Consider the following 23,310-nt stretch of genomic DNA (forward strand, 5'->3'; position numbering starts at 1 on the left):
ACTTCTACCGTATCGCCCAATACACTTCTAGGATGGTTGTCACTCCTTTTACCTTTGCTTTAGTGACGTGGCTTCATAATTTATTTCCTTAACTTTCTCTTGACATAATTTTTTTTTTTTTTCTCTTCCAAGAATTCTTCAAGTCATCTCCCTATTCTCTCATGCATCCATTTGTGGGTGCTGATCACCTAAGTCTTCAAGGGATACTATATAGGTTAACACTCATTCTCCCTTAGCTCGACTCTCCCATACCTTCGATTTAGACACCTCCATTGGTGATGCAGATTTTCTGACAACAAGCAACGGGGTAATTTTTTTTTTTTTTTTTTTAAGCATTGAGAGTTCAAGCTTAGGATCGAGAGGAATTGTCTCATGTTTGGATATATATATATATATATATATATATATATATATATTTTTTTTCCTTTTTTTTTCTTTTTTTTCTATTTTTTTTCTAATAGAATTGTTTTAATATTTCCAACTTAAACTGGTCATTGTTTTCGATGAGCATTGGTGTGGGTGTGTAATCATTCTTAAAAGTAGATTGAGGTGGGAAAGCTCTTGGTCATTGTTTTTGTTGGAAAAATAATCTAAGATTGGGGGAATAATGGAAATTTTTGTTGATTAAGATGAACTATAATAGATTGGATCCTCACCTTGAATTTGCTAAATACTTCTTTCCATTTGGGCTTTAATTTCCTTGACTTTTTTTTTATTTTTATTTTATTTTAAGGAAACACACTTCTTACCTTACTCTTTTATTTATTACAGTGAAATATCTTACCTTGGATTTCTAGTTCTTGTACAAAACATCCCTACTGCATATTCGAAAATGCATGATCTTACCTTACCTAATAAAAATCATGCTTCTAGGTGCATGCATGAACATCATTCAAAACCATATGTCGATAACAAAACAAAAACAACCAAGCAAAATATAGATTCATACTTATAAGTAAGACAGTAAGGTTGCAAAAGGTGTAGTCAAAGAATTCTCTTGTCTTTAGGCATCGTGAGAGGAAGTAGCCCTATGTTTAAGAACATACAACATGCATGAGGTCCCTCGTAATCTCATCATAACGTCTCTTCTAACACAACCCTCTAGTCTCATCTCTTTGTTACTCTAGGTAACACATGCTCGTGAATATTTATATTAATATCATTTTCATGCAATAAGGATTGTGTCCTAGGTCGATCTAACGACATGATGCAGTATGACAATCATCATCATACAACATGCTCAATATGGAAAACATCATCATATTAACAAAAACGTCATGCAATATCATACTCATCAATAAGTGTCATCAAGTGCATCAAACATAATATGTACTCATGCATCAAAACATAAATCACATACCTATAACATGCATCACAGCTCAAGCATCATACTCATACATTGTCATAAACATCATACATCATCATACTCATACATCGTCATAAACATCATACATCATCATACTCATTCTTCCGTTCGTTGTTTTCGATGCCGCTTTTCGTCCTTTTTTTTCTTCTTCCTCTTTGTTTGTCTTCCCTCCTTCCTTCCGGGAGTTTCGTGGCTTGAAACAACCTATAACAACAGATCTATGAATGTTTAGGAAACCTGAAATCTCGACCCAGCTTTCCGACGACGACGCATATGAAAACGGCACAAAACATACCTTGAGTTGATGGGCAGTCGTCGGGGATCTCTTTCGCAATGTAACTTGGGTGTTTTGGCATTGGTTTTGGGTTGTTTCGGTCGTGGGTTTCGTTTTTGGATCCTCTCCAGAAAAACTATGAACTCTCTCTATCTCTCTATTTTTCTGCTCTTTTCTTCCTTTGTGCAAGTGTTCCAAATGTTGGCTCAAGGCTGGAGGAGGGAGCGAACGTTTGGAGACGATCTGTCGAGGTAGTGGTTGTGAGATCCAAAAATTCCGGTGATCGCTAAAATTTTCTTGACCTCGTTGGCGACATCGGTAAATTTTTTTTATAAAAAATACCGTTTCGTTACAAAATTGTTCTCAAATCGAGCTTGAACACATAACCAATGCTTGATCTTTCGGTATCGTGATATCCAGCATAGTCAGCATCACAGTATCTGGCTAGCTTGCAGTTTTCGCTTCTTTTGTACAAAAAGTCATAATTGATTGTACCTTTGTCATATCTGAAGATTCGTCGAGTTGCATCTAAATGAAGCTTCTTTGGACTTTGCCTGTACTGACTAATGACTCCAACTTCATTTTCAAATCCATTTGGTTGGTTCATGTAGATCTCCCGGTCCAACTCTCCATGCAATAAAATATTCTTCATATTCATCTATTATTCACAATCTTTATTTGCCACAAGTGCTGGAGGGAACTTGTACGATAGTGATCTTTGCCACTGGACTAACATTTCATCATAGTGTAGTCCATATTCTTGAGAAAACCTTGGATCTACAGTTTGAACTTTGTATCTCATGATTGATCCATTCGGAGTACACTTTATTTTGTAAATCCACATGCAAAAGATAGATTTAATATCTCCTGATCTTGGCACTAGTTTCCAAGTTTGATTTTGCTCCAAGCTATAATTTCTTCCACCATTGCTTTCTCCCAAGCCGAGTTTTGTGATACTTCTTCATATGTCTCTAGCTCATTAACTTCGTTTTTTACAATAGTTGTATTGGCATACTTTGGATTTGACTTCTAGATTCTTTCTGACCGTTTAAGTCGTTGAGATGTCATTTCCTTTTCACCAGGACACTTGGTTGAGTCACTTCTTGCTCACCAACATCAGTGTGACTTGGATATTCAGACACATCAGCACTTAAGCAATTGTGTACAGTTTGTTTTCTCGTCTTTTGTGGAAAATTTCTTCAGTTTGCTCAAAGTATGATAATACTTCCTTCTCTTAGGGTCACCCCGCTTCCATTGCACCACTCTGATCGTCAATCATGTGGTTTGAGCATCTTGAAACAATGATCCAGTCATCATCATAATTGATATGTTCGCCCATCATCGTCATGAGCGCTAACTCATCTTTTTCTAACATGGCCTGTCTATCCATCTCTATGACACATATTGCCTCTGCATCCCATTCGTCCTCCATCTCCTGCTTGGACGTTGTCACATTGTTTTCAACGGACTTTTTCTTGGACCAACAATCCCTAGACATGTGACCTTCTTTCCACAATTGTAACAAATACCTCTAAATCTCTTCAATTTAATTAGGGTAGACGACTTATTGTTGCTCCAACTTTCACTTGTGTATCACGCTTCTTCTTCCTTCAATGTGATGTCTCCCATTTGTTTAGCCATGACTTCTTGGCTGGCTAACATATTTTCAAACTCTACAAGTGATGGTTGAGTGGGTCATCCTTGTATAGCAATAATGAAACTTCTATATTCTGGTCGCAATCTGTGGATAATGATCCTCTTCATTCGATCTTCTCCAATTGCAGACTTCGGGTCTAGTTTAGTAATCTCTCGACAAATCGACTTGATCTTGTGGAAGTACTGAGCAATCGTCATGTCACGTTGTGAAATTGATAACAACTCATTCTCCAGAAGTTGTGGTCTTGTATCGTTCTTCTTTGAGAACAACATCATAAACGTGTCTCATGCTTCTTTCGGTGTCTTGTCATCTCAATGTGCTCTAACATTTTTTCTCCGATTGTGGTCTTCGAGGCAAACATTATTTTGCCTGCTTTGATTCTCCATTTGCGCAAGGCACTGCTAGAATCATCCTCTGGCGGCGTAGTTTCACTCCCGCCAATGACCTCCCAAAGGTCCTGTCCTTGTAATTAGAACATCATGCATGTTGCCCACGTGTTGTAATTGTTGAATTTCTTAATTCCTCCTACAATTTAGAATTCCTCATCGTGTTGGCAATACCTTAGTAATATCAAACGAGCCTTTTCGACGCAAAACTTGCAGTCACGGACTACTCACGACACAAAGAAACTCACTCACTAATAATCTCAAAAAATCGTTTTTGATGTGGAAGATCAGACAGAGTTGCAACCACAGAGCATACTAAGAAATTCCAAGAGATCAGACAACCTACACCGACCTTGCTCTGATACCAAATTGTTGAACACAACTCTCTGTGGGAAATACTCGCACTCTTTTATTAAGACCAACCGAGAAGAGATTACAAAACAATCAGAATACTACTGCACTTTTTGCTTTGTATTTCTTTGGGATGATGTCCTAGGTGAGATGAAAGGGTATTTATAGTAGAAGCTAGAAAATTTATTGATAAAATTTCTCACCTTGTTCCTAAAATACAATCATTTTCCTAAATTTATTCCTAAAATACAATGACTGCGTGTTGCCCATGCGCGCATATCCATGTCATGTCAAACCCTTTATTCATCCCGTCAGCATCATTAATTTTTCATTAATTTTACATGGTCCATTTTCATTACAATAGAAACATTCTCCTTTAGCAGTTTTATCAACCTCAACTCTTTTTCCATTTGAGGCAATTGTAGTTTTATTGTTCTTCACATTGGATTTTCTCCTTTTGTTCTTTATCCCACAGGCTGAAGCTCTGGACTTAGTTCTAGATGTCAGACCTCCAAATCTGAACTTACCAGAAGCGGCAACATTTGTCTCCTCATTGTTCCATTTATTTTTTCTTCAGACTCAAAAGTTGCCTTACCGAATACATGCTGTAGTCATGCTCCCTAAATAGACTCTTGCCTTTTCATTGGTCTTCATTCAATGATCATATGCATCACCTACATTATGTGCAACATTGACACTAGATTATTGAGAGAATTCCTCATTCGGCACAAATTTCATATCATTACACCTTATCACGATTCAATTTTTTAGCTTTTCGAAAAATGGATCGTGACGTAGACCGAAGGAAGTAAAAAGACGTAACCTNAAAAAAAAAAAAAAAAAAAAAAAAAAAAAAAAAAAAAAAAAAAAATAGACTCAAGAAATTTAAAACATAAAAAATGTATATTTAAAATATTCAATACATCAAGGGAAAAAATTAGACTGGACAAAAGACATAAAACCCATACTCTTGAATCTAGGTTCTTTCTCCATGACACCTCTCCATATTACTCTTGTTGTTGACCAATATCTAGTCATTACCTAAAAAAACATGTGAAAACTAGAGCAATAAGTAGTCTATTTATAGGCTCTTAATCGTGTCAATGGCTGATACTAAGGGTACTATTTTTAATCTAACCTTAAGGCATAATCATAGGTTCAGTTTTGAAAACATACTATTTTTAATCTAACCCTGACATCTCACTTTCATGATGAAAACATGAAATGTAGTGCATATAAAAAGAAATAATTGAATCGGTCACATCATCATCTTTTTCCTCAAATTGATGGAAGAAGCCGCGTGGTCTTACATGTACCGTTTGAAAGTCGACTCCATAAGCCTTCTGTGAAGGTGTAGAGATTAATTTCATTAAAATTAGTGATCTGTGAAGTGAGTTATCAAACGAGGAAAAAGGCTGCACACCTAACTTCACTTCCAGAAAACGTTCACCTTCCTCTCCTCCATTAAGGGTGTTAGAGAGCTCCACTCCCTTCAATGTCTTTAGTAAATTTCTTTCACTTCCTCTCCTCAGTCTATCTGTATAGTAGACATTGTTGGATTCAAGTCTAGAAAGTCAAGGTATTTTTAGAATATAATATATATGTAACATTTTACATGAAAGATTAAATTNATTCAAATAGCATAGTAAAAAAAAAAAATAAAGAAAAGCAAACAAACAAACAAATAAGGAAATGGCAAATGGATAAATGGTAAGAAAATTACCAAAAAAAAAAAAAATCCAACAAATCTAAATTTCAACACAAATAGATTGACATTTGTGAAAAAAGAAATACTTCGGACACAATCCAGTAGTGAAACTATTTTGTTGACTATGGTTTTTTGGTCTAGCACAATCTTGAAGTAAATGATAATCTTAAATTAAGGACGCTAAACATCAATATACTGAACTGACTTAACCTTTGTTAAAAAGAAAATACAAGTTTGAGGCAAAGCATCTATAACATTTTTGTCCTGTCCTATGCTATTGGTACATATATGACATGAAAATTGCTTCTTTTTTTTTGTCATTCTAACTTACTTGATTGTAGTACACGTCTATACAATCCATGAGTCTCCTGCAATCACAAGAAACTTGTTCCCAGAGAGAGGTCATTTAAGTTTGAGAGAATCTGCGAACGAGTCGTCCCAATTTGTTGAGCAATTTCAAGCTGCTCCTCCAACGGTATCATCTCGTAGCTGCCACAAATGCGAACATAATTATGAGCCATTAATCACATAATACAACCAACCAGCCTCAAAGGAATGATCATGGGTTTATGAGTAAGGAATACATCTCCATTGGCATGAGCCCTTTTGGGGAAGTCCAAAGCAAAGCCATGAGAACTTTGCTCAAAGTGGACAATATCATACTATTGTAGAGATTCGTGATTCCTGGTATCAAAGTCATGCCCTTAACTTAGTCATGTCAATAGAATCCTCAAATGTCAAACATAGTTGTGAGCTTTGAAGGTGTAGTCAAAAGTGACTAAAGTGTCGAACAAAGGGTGTACTTTGTTCGAGGCCGTTCGAGAGCTCTATAAGCCTCAGGGGAGGCTCTATAGTGTACTTTGTTCGAGGGGATGATTGTTGAGGATTAGAGAGTCCTACATTGGCTAATTTAGGGAAAATACATCTCCATTGGTATGAGGCCTTTTGAGGAAGCCCATAGCTTTGAAAGCTTATGATCAAAGTGGACAATATCATACCATTGTGGAGTGTCGTAGTTTCTAACAACTTTGTCTCACTTTAATTGAGTCGACTAAAAAGGTTCGGGACAACTTACTGGCATAGTAATTCACAATCGACAATGCTGTCTGGACCACTTCGATGAACCTTTCCATTTGAATGAAACTGGCGAAACGACCTTGGATTTAAACCACCGACATGGGGAACGGCATCAACAAGTTTCTTTTGTAATGACTGCAGTCTACGAAATGTGAGTTCATCAAGAGGTGCAATACAACCAATACTTCCATCAAGGGTGCCAAATAACAAAGCGAAGCGATTGGTCTTGTCAGAAACTGTACTACTTCCTCTATCTGAAGTGGTCGACAACATCTGTAGCCGTAGAAACTTCGTCACATGAGCACCCACATGAAATTCAGCTCTTGATAGAAGCTTCTGCCCTTTCCAACTCTCAGTCGACTTTGGTGCATAATAAAATATCTGTTGTGGCATATATATATATATATATTGGTATAAACAAGCAATTTGACATGTCTCATTGATGCCACCATGATAAGATTTACTCCAAAATATTTTTAAGTGTTAGTTTACCTGAATATTCTTTTGATCATCAGAGACAGTAAGACTAAGAGTGCTTCCATCGATCAGAAATTCTGTTGCAAAGCAATCTAGAGAACCAAAATCCTTCGCCAACAAGCTAAGTTGAGCTCCCTGTTCTTTCCAACTCAGAAAGTAAATGCTCTTGTGTATATCACCAAGAAGTATGAAATTCTTGACCTGCAGAAGTTCCCACATACATACACTAAGAGAAAGGCTTGAGGTCAAAGAAATGTAAGACTGGAACTTCATCCACGTGAATAGCAAACATTTTCACATTTCTAGATTTGTTTCGAATAGTTGCAATGAATTAATTCTCGCATGATAGTCTAAAGTTTCTAGAACGTGGTATTAACTGAAAAGACGAGATCCAAAGCTCAAGTTTGTATGTCATTAACTTCCTCCCCATTCAAGAACTTAAAAACATGGGCCATACACATTGTTAAATAAATTTGACCATTAACAGCAATACTCAAGATCATCTGCCTAGATTTAACATGTAAATCATATATAAGAGATTAAATTGCAGTGAGAAAGTAGAACGTACAATGTTCAAGCTCACAACATATAAGGGTGGAACGTCGTAAAACGCAATGCCATTCAACTCTGCACCAGTCCACTTGTGTAAGATAATTTTAGGACCAGAAGCTATCAATAGATGACCTTGCAGAGAGGCTAAAGCAGAAATAGCACCCTTCAATTCTTTCGAATAAACCTCTGAAACCTGAGAGAAGACAAGAACCACAGGTTGAAATATCAACGAGAAAACACAGAATTTTTTTGAAACCTTAAAAAAAAAAAAAAAATCCTACATTAGCCAACAGAAAAGAAATGGGTAATAATATGGTTAAAGAAAGTTCAGAAACAATATTCATAAATATACCAAGGTCTGCGAATTATCAGCATCTTTTCCAACTGAAAATAAAAGCACTCTTCCTCTTGCAGCAACATCCTCCCCTTGCACATATGCAGTTCCAACTGCTAAAAGTGTTTCATTCTCTTTTGTGGTTGTGTTCTACAAAATAAAAGCCACAATATCATTATTTTTAATAAAACTAAAAGACAGATATAGAAGCCACAATGCTATAATGAGGTGTTAAATCTTATGATATCCAGGAGTTACTTCTCAAGATCACTCTATCCCTTTAATGTCCGATTGTTTATCCCAAGCTAGATACTCTATGAAACTGCGAATAAACAAGCATGAAAAGAACACTCGTTTTCATTAACGTTGAATTTTACATATTTAAATTGCCCATATATATGATAATGGTTATGTTTGTCTTTATAATATAAAATGGTTGTTCGAGGAACTTATATTGAAGGAATGACTTTAAACCCTAGCTTACCTAATATCTAGGTATTTAGTTAGATATGTTTTTCTATATTGTTACCTAGTATCTAGGTACTAGGTATTTAGTTAGTCTCTCTATTATAAAAGAACACATGTACCTCTCTAAAAATGAAAAAGAAATATGAGTACGATAATTTACACTTGCAACATGGTATCAGACTCATTCTATACTAAGAGATCAGATTAATCGGCAAAGCCTTCATAGCTACTAATTTTCCCTTGGTATCAGAGTCATTCTATACTAGGAGATCAGATTAATCGGCAAAGCCTTCATAGCTACTAATTTTCCCTTGACCAAATTTATTTAGAGCCTTCATTACTACCGATCTTCCATCTTGACCAAATTTATCTAGAGTCTTCATAGCTACCGATATTCCACCTTAACCAAATTCATTCAAAGCCTTCGTAGCTATCAAAGTCGTGTTGATATTTTATCAAGGAGAAATTGGAGAATAGATAGTTTGCATGAGTTGTGCCCCCATAGTTCAACATCTAGATGTATTAACAAAAGAACTTTGTAGTTCTATGCTTCATGAGTTAGTATTCAAGCTGGGAACATGATATCTATTATGTAGCTTGAGGGAGAGTGTTGAAAAAATGACCTGAAACTCTAGCTTACCTAATATCTAGGGATGTAGTTACATTTATTTCCTACAATTATACGTTATATCTTTTAACTACGCAGGCTACTTTCTTCGAGAATCCAAATTGAAACTAGCAATTATAAAAAGATGAATGATCATGACAACGATGACTTGGAAAATAACAAGAAAATGGTGGGGCGTAAATGAGTGTTTACCATAAAATGCAACTATAGTAGTTTCTTTGCAAAGCCATCTGGTAACCAGAGGCTTTAACAAACAACATGGGATTTATTAATAGAAGATTATTGCTCTTGTTGATAAAGTTAACTATCAGCTTTAACTCGATTTTGCCCTTGCACCAACTTGCATAACATATGCTGTTGGTCTTGAAGAGGAACTTTTTAAGTTTATGAAACATAATTCGACTCCCCAAAGGATGATTATCATACTTGGATGAGTGATGTCAACATACAGCCACTAGTGATGTTCCAAGTGTCTCACTATAGTCATTCTTGCAAGAGAGCCGACATGAACCTAGCTCAAGAGTCGTTTTCTTGAGGTTAGAGGTTCAAATTCTCATAACTTACCTTTGTTGTACTCAACAAAAGCCATTCATGCAAGAGTAACAAAATAGCGTATGAGAGGAATTCTACAAGAAACTTAGATGCCATGTGAACTAATGAACATTTTGAGAGAATGCTAATTCTTATTTCATATGCTGGAGCTAAAGGTCAAAGGATTAATATGCTTGTGAATGTAAGAAACTTACACTACTCATAATACAATATACATGCTACACCAATAATTAATAAACAGTAGCTGTCCATATTTACGAAAATAATTGTGCTACTTTAGTTTTCCTGTGTTTTCCTTATTTATAAATGATCTTTCTCCTATATCAAAGAACCTTGTATAATTCCCAATATAATTACAAGTATAATATTATTTTTCTTTTGTCTACAACTATTAACTCATCACACCCTATCCTTGTGAAAAAGAATTCCAAAAGACAGCTTGAAATTTGGGGTGTATAGGATCACCAAAAATGACGAACATGGGAAGGGGAAAAAGGCAAAAGAACTGACCAAAAGTGTAACAACGCGAATGGTAAGGGCGTTTTCAGAACTGTGCATAGCAATTGTAGCCCTAGTTTGCCAAGGGCCACCAGACTTTTCTGGTTCCAAAATCCGAATCTCAAACTCTTCCACTGAGTAAGTTTGCTGCAGTTCATCAGCACTCAAGTTATGATTCTCAACGTGACCAGCATCTTGATCAACCATAGATGAAAGCACTTGATTCAACGGCTTATGAACCTGCAGAAGATATGCCACATCATTGTTACAGCATAAGTTTGCACTCCGATGGGGAAGAAAAATATACAGTTATTAAATTAGGCTCCACAGCTTACAAATCATTAGTTGAGCAAGGTAATTTCGGGGCTAAGAGTCATAATTCAGAGTATACCCCAAAATGTTAATCAACCCCTTTTAGATAATCCAAGTGGAACTTACAACACTTTTCTGCCACCAGATAATGGTCCAAACTATATGAAAATTTATGTTTCCACAGAGGGGCAGTACCACTTCCATTTGTTTCTTGCTTAAAGAAATTTGGATATACCGGATTATGTAACAATTTGACTAAAAAAATTCTCAAACCAACATTAAATAGGATAACAAAAGAGGACAAATCTTCATGCAATCCTGGTCTTAGAAAAAATATATATCATTTTCAAATACAGAGATATGTGTTGTTGAGGAAACAACTCCTTAACTCCATCAAAATAAATGAGAACTTGGGAGAAGATGACAGGAATCTGATGAATCAAAGAAAGAGAACTGGAACAGAAGGACGCTAAAGAACCGCCTGAAACCTAACCAGAGGGCGCTAGGAAGGAGAGGAGAGAGATTCCCGTCATCCACAATGCAATTTCCTTTGTGGGGGGAGTCTTTTAGAAAATTAAACTAATCTGCATCTATTTTTACTTAATTATTATCAGATCATACCAATTAAATTGTTAAAAGAGAATTTCATTCTTACCAGATATTATAAAGATAAAAATTAATAATATTGTATATCCGTAATTGTCCTTCTATTATAGTCTATATTTATTTTGAATAAGAAACGAAACTTTTGATTGATGAAATGAAAAGGGACTAATGCTAAAAAATTATAAGCACCACAAATATTTCTTAACTACCATACTCCGATATAACAAAGTTAAATGAATCAATTCTCATCCATGGATGCATTAAATATTTCTTAACCACCAACAATCACATTAATCTTTCTCTAATGATACTCCAATGATACTATCAAATAAATGATCGAAATACAAATGATTATTACAAAATATCATAAAAACTTGAATAATATTTTAAATTATCACTTGTTAGTCTAAAAATTTATATTATTCACTTGTAGATGTGTAACTTCATTTTAATTAGTGGTTATTGGAAAATATGACATAAATGGTTAAAATAAAGCATATCATTATCAAATAGGAGAATAATAAAATAGATCAAAATTTATCATTAACTTATGCTAATTAAAAAATATATTAGCATACTCCTTAGTAATGTATTTTTTATTGGTTAGAAATATGAAAGAAGTTCTCCACAATTCTAATGTGTTCAATTCCTATTTCGTTCCCAAACAATTTACAATAAACATCAATAGGTTCCAAATTCCAATTGAGGATTCAAAGAATAACATTCCTATTTCCATCCTACGGGTAAAAATCTATAAATGAAATATAGATAATGCACTAGAGGTTATTACATCATAATGTGAAAACTTCGTGACAAACATACAAGAAAGGAAAGAGGGGAGAAGATGAAGTACAAAAAGTTCTTTATTCTGTTGCGTAAGTCATTAGTTCATATGGAAGCAAAAATCAAGATAATGAAAGAAAATTTTACAGAGAGCTCTAACTCTTCAGATGATGTCATCCACAGTACACAGCAAAGCATCAGTTGTAGTGTAAGCATGTAGAAGCGAAAAAAGTTGAAAGAAAGAAAATATAGTACTCACAGGTGCTGAAATTATAACCGGGTACAGATTCTTCTCGTGAAAGTAGGTGACCTGGTGTGGAGTTCCTTTCAATGGAACCTGAGCAGAATTCAAATATTGCGCACCAGCTAAAGTTAACGAAAGACGAACAGATTCAAATAAAAATAAAATTAGAATGGGGAGGGGGGAACATACTTTCTGTACCGGCCAGTAATTATCATAGTTTGATGTAGATGGAAGTTGACAAATCTTTAAAACACCCTAGGACACATGCAAACACCAGTAAATGCTAAGAATCATACACAATAACTGTGGGTGGGAGGTTGAACTAAAACAGGACACTAAAAAAATTTCTGACCTGTGACGTGACATATATAAGTCCATGGTTACAGTTGACATTATGTAGCACTGTAAAGGCAACGATGGGTCCATCACATAGCTGGGCAAGGCAAGACGGTCTCAGTAAGGAAATTACACATGCCTTTTTAATTGCCATAAAATAAATCCACATCAAAGAAGAAAAGGAAAGAAAAAAATAATTAAAGTCTAAGCTTCCCTCCAGAAAGCATGCTAACCAAAATTACAAGACTATAAGAGTTAAAAGAATATGTCGGGTCGATACAACTTCTAAAATTTTTTAAATTTTCATAGATAGCTTGCGAAGCAATAGAATTATGATCATCTTTTCACATCAAATAACCAGCCTGAATGAGAAAGTAACGATCAAAGTTCAAAATGAATTTTGTGACTTGTCATTAACCCACAAATAAAAAATAATAATTTTCATAAGAGCCACAAATAAAAAAGAATAAATATAGACAAATAAAACAAGAAAGACATGAAAGCTTGTCTGACAACTAACACTCATTTTTTTCTTCCTTTGGAAGCAGAATAAAGTCTTGTCAAGACAAATGAACCCGATAAAGAAGTTAACAATTTCACATGTACCTACAGACTAATTGTAATTAATGGGACTAAAAGTAAATAATAGATCCTCCAAAGGAAACTAAGATAAGAAGTATCGCAACTTGTCAACATCAAACAAAAATGATATTTCAAAACAACATTATAACAAAAGGAATGCTAACGCTTCATGTTGTCTAAACCTCATGCACTATCAGGAATAAATTAGACAAGTACCTGAGGATGAATTCGAAGGCGTTCTCTAAATACCATAAACCAAGCAGGTCTTGACCCACAAAGAAATAACCCCTGGTAACCAGAAATATTCTTGAAAATAGATAATCTACGGGACAATGCTCCATTTGGCATATCATCCCTTCCTTGTATGTCCAAGGGGACACGAAGAAATCTCAAATTTCTTAATCTAGAAGAACTCATATTACTTGAGCTATTTTCCATAGAAACAGAATCATCAATTTTAGAGGCAGTGTCTGAACTCTCAAATAAATAAGCATGGTAACAAAGAATTGTCCCGTCTGTCAATATCCCAAAAAGAAATGGGCGGCTATGCTGCCCTGACCACCTCTGCATGGCTACCTCAGTGACCTTCATATTTTGTGAACTTTCATTCCTACCATTGTTATTCAATTCCTGAGAATTTCCATCCAACCTCTCAGAACTTTTCTGCGAGTCTGATATTTGAAAATCAACTAAATGTGATTTTCCAGAAACAAATTTATCCACATAGAAAACGCTGGTGAAATTAGGCACATCAAATATTTCAAGGTCCCCACTATCGTAACAAGCAACACAATATATGTCACCCTGATCTTGGAGTGAGCCATCAGTACCATCAATTGTCTCCCCAACTCCTGTAGAAAGCCATGCATCTGTACTTGTCATCCGAAGCCAAGGCTCAATGCCCTTATCATGGTAAAGAGTGCAACAAGATACACACTTTTTTGAACTCCCAAAGGCGGCTGGTGCAGATACAGAAACAGAGCAAGAAGAAGGATCTGTGACAAAGTAAAAGCATGTGAAACACAGACTCAAAACAAAACAATGTAAACATAAATGAAAGTGGTGAATAAAACAACAATAGTCCCTTAATCCTTATACCAAAGATAAACAACATTAAAGATCTTATTCAACACACAAGTAACCCCAGAAACATAGACAAGGACAAGTGACACAATACAAAATGCTGAAACATGTCAATTTTTTTAAAAAAAAGTATGACATGGACACACGTATTTGGTTTTTTTATTTATGTTCTCTAAATGGTTTTTTGTTCATGTTCTCTAAAGGTGTTTTATTTATGTTCTCTAAATTTTCCCAACCCTGTCGACAACAACTACCATCTGTCTTAACTAAAAAATTCATCATCATGAATTCGCAAAATTTTCCACAATATTTTAGATTGAGCTAAAAGAATCTAGGTTTGCTATTTAAGTAAATGATGAAACTCAAAATGCCTTTGGATTTGGTAGGATACATTGGCATGATGTTCGGATTAATTTTGATTGTATTATGTAATACATGGATATGCAAAGTAAGTTTCAGATGAAGGATTTAGGAACACTAAAGCACTTCCTAGGAATGGAATTTGAAAGATCCAAAAAGGTAACTTTGTGAATCAAAGAAATATATTAGACCAAGGACCTAGGAATACTAACGTACTTCCTCCGAATGGAATTTGCAAGATCCAAAAAAAGGTAACTTTGTGAACTAAAGAAAACATATTATTGATATACTAAGAGAAACAAATTTGGTTGGGAGCAAGGTAGTTGAGACACCTATTGAACCAAATTTGAACATCAATTTTTGTCCTTTGTGCTTCATCGTTAAACCATGCCTGGGGCATACAAACATGGGGTTGTCCCACCAACTATGAAACATCAATTTTGTTAGCAAAGAATAAAACTTAGTAGAGTAAACAAGTTTCCTGGCAAGTAGCAACTAAGATGACAATATATTAAATTAAGTAAATATACAATCTAATATGATAACACATTGTCTCCGCTCACAATTGGAAGATCCTTCAACATACCTCCAACAAGTAATCGAATACTTCCATCCGTCATAGTCAGCAAGACATATGGATCACTAATAGATGCAGACAACACAGTACAACCTTCAGAACCATTACCAGATTCATTGCCAGGGACTACCAAGTTCAAATCTTGAGTCATAAAAGACCCATCCAAAACTCGTGCACCAGTTTCATAGACCTGGATAACTCGACGCCTAAAGAGGCAAACAAGAGGTCAAAACATTGAAAAAAAACCTTACTATTCTTTAAAGGAAAGGAAACTTTATCCAACAACAATAATGAAATAAAGAGAAACAGGGAGTATAGACAAACCAAAAAATAAATGAATAGAAATAGAAACAGAAACATTTATTCTTTATTAAAAAAATGTGACCTTGCTTTTTAAACATTAAAACCGAAGTAAGATTTATTTTTTCATTTTCTAGAATTCAAAAATCACTTTTGATAGGAAGATTTTATTTGCTTCATGTTATTTTCTTTCTAGCATATCAATTAATTGTTAACAAAATTTATTTTCTTAACATTTTATCCAAGAGTTAGAATTTCCTTCAACGTCTTGTAGTCTCTTACCTTTTGAAGAATAAAATGTTTTAGTGTTCTTCTTAATCCTTCGCTTAGTAGCGCACATTGTGAGCTATCTTTAGAACATTATAAAAGATAACATCCTAGATACTCATATAGCAAATATTAGGTAATTTACGTAACTGAAATAAGGTAGCACTCACCTTCCAAACAAGTTGCCCGCAGCAATTGTTCTCCCTTGCACAAAGTAGTCAACACTCTCAGTGACTTCTGTTAGGAGATCCCCAGTTTCAAGTACCTGTCAATACAATAGTGATAACATTGAGAACACAGATGGATATCTATTGGTCATTGTTATATGTACATTGTGTATTGATGTAGATAGTCAACTATTTGTCTAGTTATTAAACAATCCTCGGTTCAATGCTTATCTATTTATATATGTGTGTGTGTGTGTGTGTGAATAATGTTATGGTACACACGTGAATATAGGAGCTTATTACTCTTTTTTCCTAGCTTAAGGCTTCCATGTATTCCGTAGTTCAAACAAAAAACTTCCTAACATTTTGTCTTTAATTTCTATTATGGCCTAGAACAAACCAAAAATGTTCGTTTTCCACTCCTCTGTTTTTTCCACCTTTTATATGAGAAAATTTTATTGATGTGTGAGATTTAAGAAGGGATGTGTTAAACAAAGCTTCTCAATTCACAATGAGTGACTACATGAAGAAAAAGTATTAGACAATTTACACCAAGATAAAGTGTGGTAACTGATTGTCGAAGAGCTTTGTATATGCTTGTGCCTTCTCCATGAATCCACATAGTCAAAAGAAGGTCATATTGAAATTTTTCCATAGCAGGGCTTTTGCATTCTTGAAAGGGTGGCACTTTAAGGCCATGTCCAATAAATGCTTTACCTCCCTAGGAAAAGTGAGATATCATCTGAAGGTATTGAGGATCCTTTTCCAAAAATTTTGAACATATGTGTGTTGCATAAATAAGTGGCTTTGTGATTCGTTGTTTTTCTTCTTTTTTTTTTTTCACAGCTGGCTTGTTGTAAACAGATTTTTCGTAGATTTTCACTTGTGCTAAGGGCTTTATGCACTATTTTTCAAAAGAAGAACTTTACCTTTTTAGGGTGATTTCCTTTGCATATTATTTTTGCTAGCATGGGGTTTAATTCTCTACTTTGTTGTGTAGGCCAGGGAATGTTGAGTCATATTGTCCCTTTCGGTGATGTGCCGCAGGGGTTTGACCAAGGGAACTATCCAAGAATGCCTCCTGATGTTTCTGTGATAACCTCGACATCCTCCACGGTGTAAATTCCTTTTAGTGTTGCTTCGGTGCAATGGAAACTGACCACAACATCAACAAACAAATCTCCATTGAAGCAAGAGTTCATATTGACCATAAGGAGAGTCTTTGATGATGTTGATGGTGGAGAGACTTTAGTTGGTATCAAAACCTACGAATTTTTCTTTATTCGGATGGTGGCTTCTATCAGGTCTATACATGAGTTGGAGTCTTTTTGACAACCTCAACAGAACCTCCACATGCATCTCCTATATGTTTCAAAGTTTCAATATCCCAACGATTGAAAAGGAGATTTTTTATTTTAATCCATCCATATGAAAGACCCACTGGGCCGCTCGAGTGTTTCTCATCGGACCATGCTTCTATATTTCACCCTATAGTTTCCAACTTTCTTCAAACTTTTTTGTTACAAATTAAAGAGACCTTTTCATTTGTCTTGCAATGAGGATTGTCTTGTCTACTCCGTAAGGGTTTAGATTACAGAAATCGTTGAGCATGGATTGTACACTCCTGTTTATTATAGTCGTAAAAAGATTTCTGTGTAATATTAACCATTGTGTCCCATATGATATGAATAGGAGAGGCGGGAAGCTCAGTGTTTATCATCTTGCCAAATCTTCAACATAAAAATATTCTACTTTGTACAGGATGAAGTAATACTTTTGATCTATGCAACTACTTGAACCCATCTGCATAGAACATAAAAATGACCTTGAAAGTAGTTGAAGGACACTTGAGATTGGAGAGGGATAATACATATGAAAATCTTAACTGGAAGAAGAATCTACGGAAGAGGAATAGGTGTTGAGGGTTCCATTGGGTGTACTCCTAATAAACTAGAATATTAAGAGTGAAAAATCCTTTGCCCCCATATATTACATACAAGCTTCCATGGAAGGTTCTACTTAGCATCCTTACAGAACGCTGTAGGAAAGAAAATTAAGAGAGTGCGAAAGAAAGTCAATGGAAGCTATTAGCTAAGAGGTTATACTCTCTCGATTTTTTTTCTTGTCCTATCCATTTCGTATCGTTTTTTAGCCATGCAAGTGGAATTCACTTTTATTTCTAAAATCATGAGAAAATAAATTCACCACCGAACCCTATCGACACCATAAACCTAAAATCAAATCAAGNAAAAAAAAAAAAAAAAAAAAAAAAAAAAAAAAAAAAAAAAAAAAAAAATTACCATTGTGCGAGCCTCAAGGCTTATAATCAAATATGCATGATACTCATCATCATCTGAAAGCATTCTAGAAGAATCAGCACTACTACCACGAGTATTTTTGTGGTAAACAGTCCAAATGCCTTTACAACCTGGGAGCTCAACCTGAAAATCCCATAAATGCACGTTTATGCCAGATATGGCTACTACAATCATAGTATCGTCAAATCAGAATGTCACCAAACCGAGGAAATATTTGCTGATAACCAGAACTTTCTTTCTATGGATTTATTTGACTGATTTCGCTTAAATATTTATTGTTTTTTACAACCGAGAACAATGGTTCAGTCATATAAGAATGGTATCATTTACAGTATTGAAACAGAAATCAAAGTTTTTAGCCTCCTTCGCAAGACATGAAAATGTAATCATAATAATTCCACTTACTATATAAGAGAAAAGAGAATAACTTCAAGATTATAGCCTATGGATTTTCAAACATAATGCAAACTAACAAATACTCAAAGATACGAAAAAAGAAAAAAGAGAAAAGACAAGGGTGAACTAACCAAAAGCTGGAGATTGCTCCTTGAGTTATTTGGAAACACAATACAATTTAAAAATCTGAAAAATTTTGTGTCAACAAACCAAAGCAAATGAATATTTAAAAAAAAAACGAATGATTTTGATTTTCCAAACCCACACAACATAGAATACAACTGATGGCATAAGCCAGGAATGAAGGAGCATTAATTGCAGCATCTTCTGACATATTAAGGCTGCTGTTTATAATAATCCGGATAAGAATATTTTACCATAAAGTTTTATTCACATTCATACCTAAATGGAACGCATCTTATTATAACATTTTTATAAACTATATATGTTTTATTTTGATAAAAAAAAATAAAATTTAATCCATACATAAATTAAATATTAATTTTTTAAAAGAAACCATTTTACAGTTCAACGTCTATAAATCACAATATTATACCTCAGTAATCATTTCAGGGCGAATTGACTGCCGAAGAATGCATAATGCACCATTTTTACCATTACCCGAACAACAAACCTACAAATTATCAAAGAAGAGAAATTACATATCTTCTTTTACTGAATACCAAATTTCACAAGGTTATTAGGTTACTAACTAGTTCATAATTGCTTTGTTTGGCAATTCCAGTGGCATTAGCATCTGCATTAATTCTTAAACCGTAGGAAAAGTCCTTCAGAGGCCCAATATTGATCAATGAGTCTCTAACAGCGAAAGAAAAGTTTTTCTGCGTGCATGAAAAGAACTTGATGTCAGGAAGCCAAGCAGCAGGAATTCAAATAAGAGTATAAAATTCTGAGCAACATAATGTCCATCTATTTTCCTGGTTATGGTTCACTATCGAAACTAACACTCATCTTTTCTCTCTCCCTCTATCTCTCTCTCTAACTCAGATACTATATAAAAATATATTTCTCTCGACGCAAATACAACTATTAGTAAGTTATTGGAAAAGTTTATGCCTCGTCATTGCCAAAAGAATTGCTCGTCACTGTGATGCTTAGATAAGTCTTATATCTCAAACTCTAGCCAAATCTTGGTGAAGGTAGACAATAGGGTTTATATTTATTGATATTAATAAGTCAATACATTATTTTTACAAGTCAAAAACAGTAAACCAATAACACTTGAAATAATTAACACACGATGATTGTACAATGGGAACATATTAACTAGTTTAACTAATCAACTTCAAACTAAACCTAACACAACCTGACCATACAAACCGAACAAACATTTTTGCAAGTGCACATGATGAACCATCATTAGTGGGTTTATTTGTAACATTCATCTGGGAACCTATAAATTGCAGGCATTCCATACTGGGTAGTTCTTGATTGCTTATCTCTCTCTCTTTCATTTTTGGCTTTTATCGGAGCCTTTGGATCCTTTTCAATTTATTCATAAAGGTAAAACATCTTCGAAACAAGAGAAGAGGATTAAGAAAGATTGAAACTTTGTTCACATTGTCCATTATATATAACCTGAGCAGATTCCGTATTATTTGAAACACCGTACAACGATAGCTCATCCCCTCCAACCATATCTTGTAGAGCATCAGAAGATGATCTACGCATTCTCTTTGATGTTGGAGCATCAACTTCAATATCTCCAACCTATAAAGTGTACAAAATATTAATATGCAAGGCACTGAAGACAACTTGGAATATGTACGGATAAGCTAATCTCAACATGTAATGTTCAAGGAAAGAAAATTTCAAATGAACCACAAATGAACTTATTCAACTACATATTTATTAGTAAATGAACTTCCTTATTCTCAACGAAAGGAAACTTGACTAAAACTTCATTATCTCCTATCAATTCAACTTAAGACCTTAAGTTATTGGAGTAAAAATAACATCTTAATGAGACAATTACCTTAATCCGCTAAACTACAAATTAGCGGAAGAATCTAAATATTAGTTCGTGGAATATAAAATTTTATATGGATAATAAATGAACTTATTCAACTCCATACTTTATCAATAAATGAACTTCCTTCTTCTCAATGAAAGGTCATATGCTGATATTTGTTAAATAATAGAAGGAATGCTCTGCGCTAAAAAAAGAGAATACACTAGCAGAAAATAAACAGAAACTTAATTATTAAAGAAAATAAAATAATAATAAAGGGTGCATAAAATCAAACTGACATAAGTGTGATTGCGTTTGAAAAACAGGGAGAGTAAGAATCACCAAATGCAAGGAAACAACATTTAACTAGAACTATCCAAAGTAAGCAACAAAAGCAAGTCCAAAGTAACTAGCAAAACTAAGTTCATGGAGCCTGACGAACCTCGTCCTTTAGACTGGATGCCAATCCTGAGGATCCCACTCCACAACTAAACTGTACAAGCAAACTATCTCCCAATCGACTGCCCAGAAAAAATAATGAACTTCCAATTGATGCAATGCCCTACATATCATTTCAACAAAATATATATATAGATAAACATCAATTTAAATATTTTTTCATGTTTTCTATCAATAGCAGAATATATATATTTAAACATAAACATCGCTTCTGAATCAAGCTAACAACTAAAAGGGAAGGGCAAAGTAGTTTCATGGTATCCAGGCTGAAAACTACAACATATCTAACTAACCGATGTAAGTACTGAAGCTTTAGACTTCGAAAGATCAAGTCTCTGCACAACACTGCAAATCAACAAAGTATATTATTCCATGCTAAAAATGTTCCAATGAGAGAAACGGACAATTATATTGATAATGCTTTGCTAATGGAATTATATGGGCACCAAGAAAAATGGAAGTACTCACCGTCCATCATAGACAAGTGCCAGCAATAATAGTTCCCCAGTTTTGGTTGACAGCAAGGCCACATCATTTAGCAACCATGTAGCATGGGCAGCATCCAATTCCACATTGAAATTTGATCTAGGCATATCTTGACTGAATTACAATGACGAGAGCATAAGTTGAAGCAAAAAAAATCAAGAGATGAAAAGGCTATACCAAAAAGATGAAGTAGCCCACAAAAGGGCATTTATTGCACACCACTGCAAACCTCCTTTCAATCCTGATAACTTACTTCATTCTAACCAAGGACCCCAGAAAACAGCCTGAAACTCCAAAAACAAAATAACCCTGCTTCTACCAATAAAGATAAGATCGGAGAAAAACTACAGCAACAAATCCCTAGAGTAAGTGTTGGGGGTAAAAGAAATCCAAATTGTCAACCTGGCCCAACTGTTCAAGGAGAACAAAAATAGTGCTTAATAAGGTGGTCAAAATTATAGAGAACCAACAACAGGCAAGACGGTTTACCAGAATTGACCTTTGAAAAACATCAATGGTGTTGATTTTCTAGCAAGCTTCTCACAAAAATTAAGATAGCATCTCGACAACTTGCAGAGTGTGGCAGGAAGCTAAATTAATAGTCTCCATCTCAATAAAATTTGAGCAAAACTGATGTGTTCAGTCTTTCTTATTATTTAGTAGCAAGAGTTTACAGTATCTTTGTAGTTTCCCAACTCTTTTAGTTCGGTTGTTAGGTTAGCTTTGTTTTCCTTTTTTATGACAGGTTACTTAACTTTGTTAGTTAAGCCTAGCTTTAGTTAACTTAGATAGTTAAGCCTATCTTCCAGTTTACCCTATATACATGGGGCTTCATCTTGTATTCGAGGCAATAATTCATTAATGAAACTCTCTCAATATTTGTTCTAAACAAAAATAACAATAATAATAATAATAAATTTAAAAATAAATAAATAGTTTTCAGGTGGCCAACATTGAAAGGAATCCAGGGAAGCAATGGAATGACAAGAAGATGAAGTCCATGAAATAACCAGGTTAAAGAAATCAAACGAAGGGCACTGCACAACAATCCTCAGTAAAATGAATTTGAATGCCATTCCTACTTAAAAAATTAACAAAATAGATGAAATTAGGTCGACATTGAGGTATAAACTTCCAAGGACAATGACCAAAAGGGTACAGGAAAATGCTCATCAACCCTAAACCTCTCAATCACTCAAGGAAAAAAAAAAAGGAAAAACAATGTTCCACAGATAAATTATCCAGCATTACTGAACTAAATGCCAAAATTGATTTACCTAATGTCCCAGCATGAATACCAAACTAAAAACTGATAAAAGATATAAGACAGATAACATGTTTCTTTCTATCTGATAACATGTTTCTTTCTATCTTTCCAATTTCAAGGAGGAGAAGAGCATAATTATTCAAAGCCAACATGAATAATTATGAGAGAGAAGAGGTAGGAAATAGTCACGTAATATAAAGAAAAAAAGTAGATAAATAAACAAAAAAAAATGAAAATGAGAGAGAAGCGCAACCTGCTATCAGGGGAAACAGCATAATTATTCAAAGCCAGCATGCATGAAGCTGACTGAAATAGAAAACAGGTCATTAGATTACAACACAAGTATGATAACAACTCCAATGTTAAAAACCAAAATGTAAAGTGGAGAAAGCCATAGAGGACGAGACCACTCATACAAAAAATTACTTCCAACTTTTTTCTATTTTTCCTTTCTTTTTTTTTTCTTT

General features: G+C 34.5%; 1 protein-coding gene across 7 annotated transcripts in view; it reads right to left on the reverse strand.

Moving 5' to 3' along the window:
• Positions 1-4,308: 4,308 nt before the first annotated feature.
• Positions 4,309-23,310, reverse strand: part of LOC111784343 (cleavage and polyadenylation specificity factor subunit 1) — a 27,510-nt gene continuing 8,508 nt past the window's right edge. For 2 of the 7 annotated variants that reach the window (XM_023665069.1, XM_023665072.1), the window contains 20 exons: positions 23,097-23,149; positions 21,559-21,690; positions 21,384-21,435; positions 21,074-21,193; positions 20,259-20,390; positions 19,373-19,501; positions 19,216-19,293; positions 18,246-18,386; positions 15,949-16,043; positions 15,221-15,417; positions 13,408-14,186; positions 12,626-12,706; positions 12,463-12,528; positions 12,289-12,366; positions 10,341-10,568; positions 8,201-8,332; positions 7,865-8,041; positions 7,312-7,497; positions 6,818-7,200; positions 5,845-6,231 (listed from right to left, as the gene is read on the reverse strand). In XM_023665069.1, the coding sequence (XP_023520837.1) occupies positions 6,117-6,231; positions 6,818-7,200; positions 7,312-7,497; positions 7,865-8,041; positions 8,201-8,332; positions 10,341-10,568; positions 12,289-12,366; positions 12,463-12,528; positions 12,626-12,706; positions 13,408-14,186; positions 15,221-15,417; positions 15,949-16,043; positions 18,246-18,386; positions 19,216-19,293; positions 19,373-19,501; positions 20,259-20,390; positions 21,074-21,193; positions 21,384-21,435; positions 21,559-21,690; positions 23,097-23,149 (3,354 nt within the window). In that variant the 3' untranslated portion in view covers positions 5,845-6,116. Of the gene's footprint in view, positions 4,709-5,268; positions 5,601-5,844; positions 6,232-6,817; positions 7,201-7,311; positions 7,498-7,864; positions 8,042-8,200; positions 8,333-10,340; positions 10,569-12,288; positions 12,367-12,462; positions 12,529-12,625; positions 12,707-13,407; positions 14,187-15,220; positions 15,418-15,948; positions 16,044-18,245; positions 18,387-19,215; positions 19,294-19,372; positions 19,502-20,258; positions 20,391-21,073; positions 21,194-21,383; positions 21,436-21,558; positions 21,691-23,096; positions 23,150-23,310 lie in introns of those variants that run through there. The other 5 variants (XR_002813527.1, XR_002813525.1, XR_002813526.1 and 2 more) reach the window with 5 other exon arrangements.

Source organism: Cucurbita pepo, unplaced genomic scaffold, assembly GCF_002806865.2.
Source record: "Cucurbita pepo subsp. pepo cultivar mu-cu-16 unplaced genomic scaffold, ASM280686v2 Cp4.1_scaffold000190, whole genome shotgun sequence".
In the NCBI taxonomy this organism is placed as follows: Eukaryota; Viridiplantae; Streptophyta; class Magnoliopsida; order Cucurbitales; family Cucurbitaceae; genus Cucurbita; species Cucurbita pepo.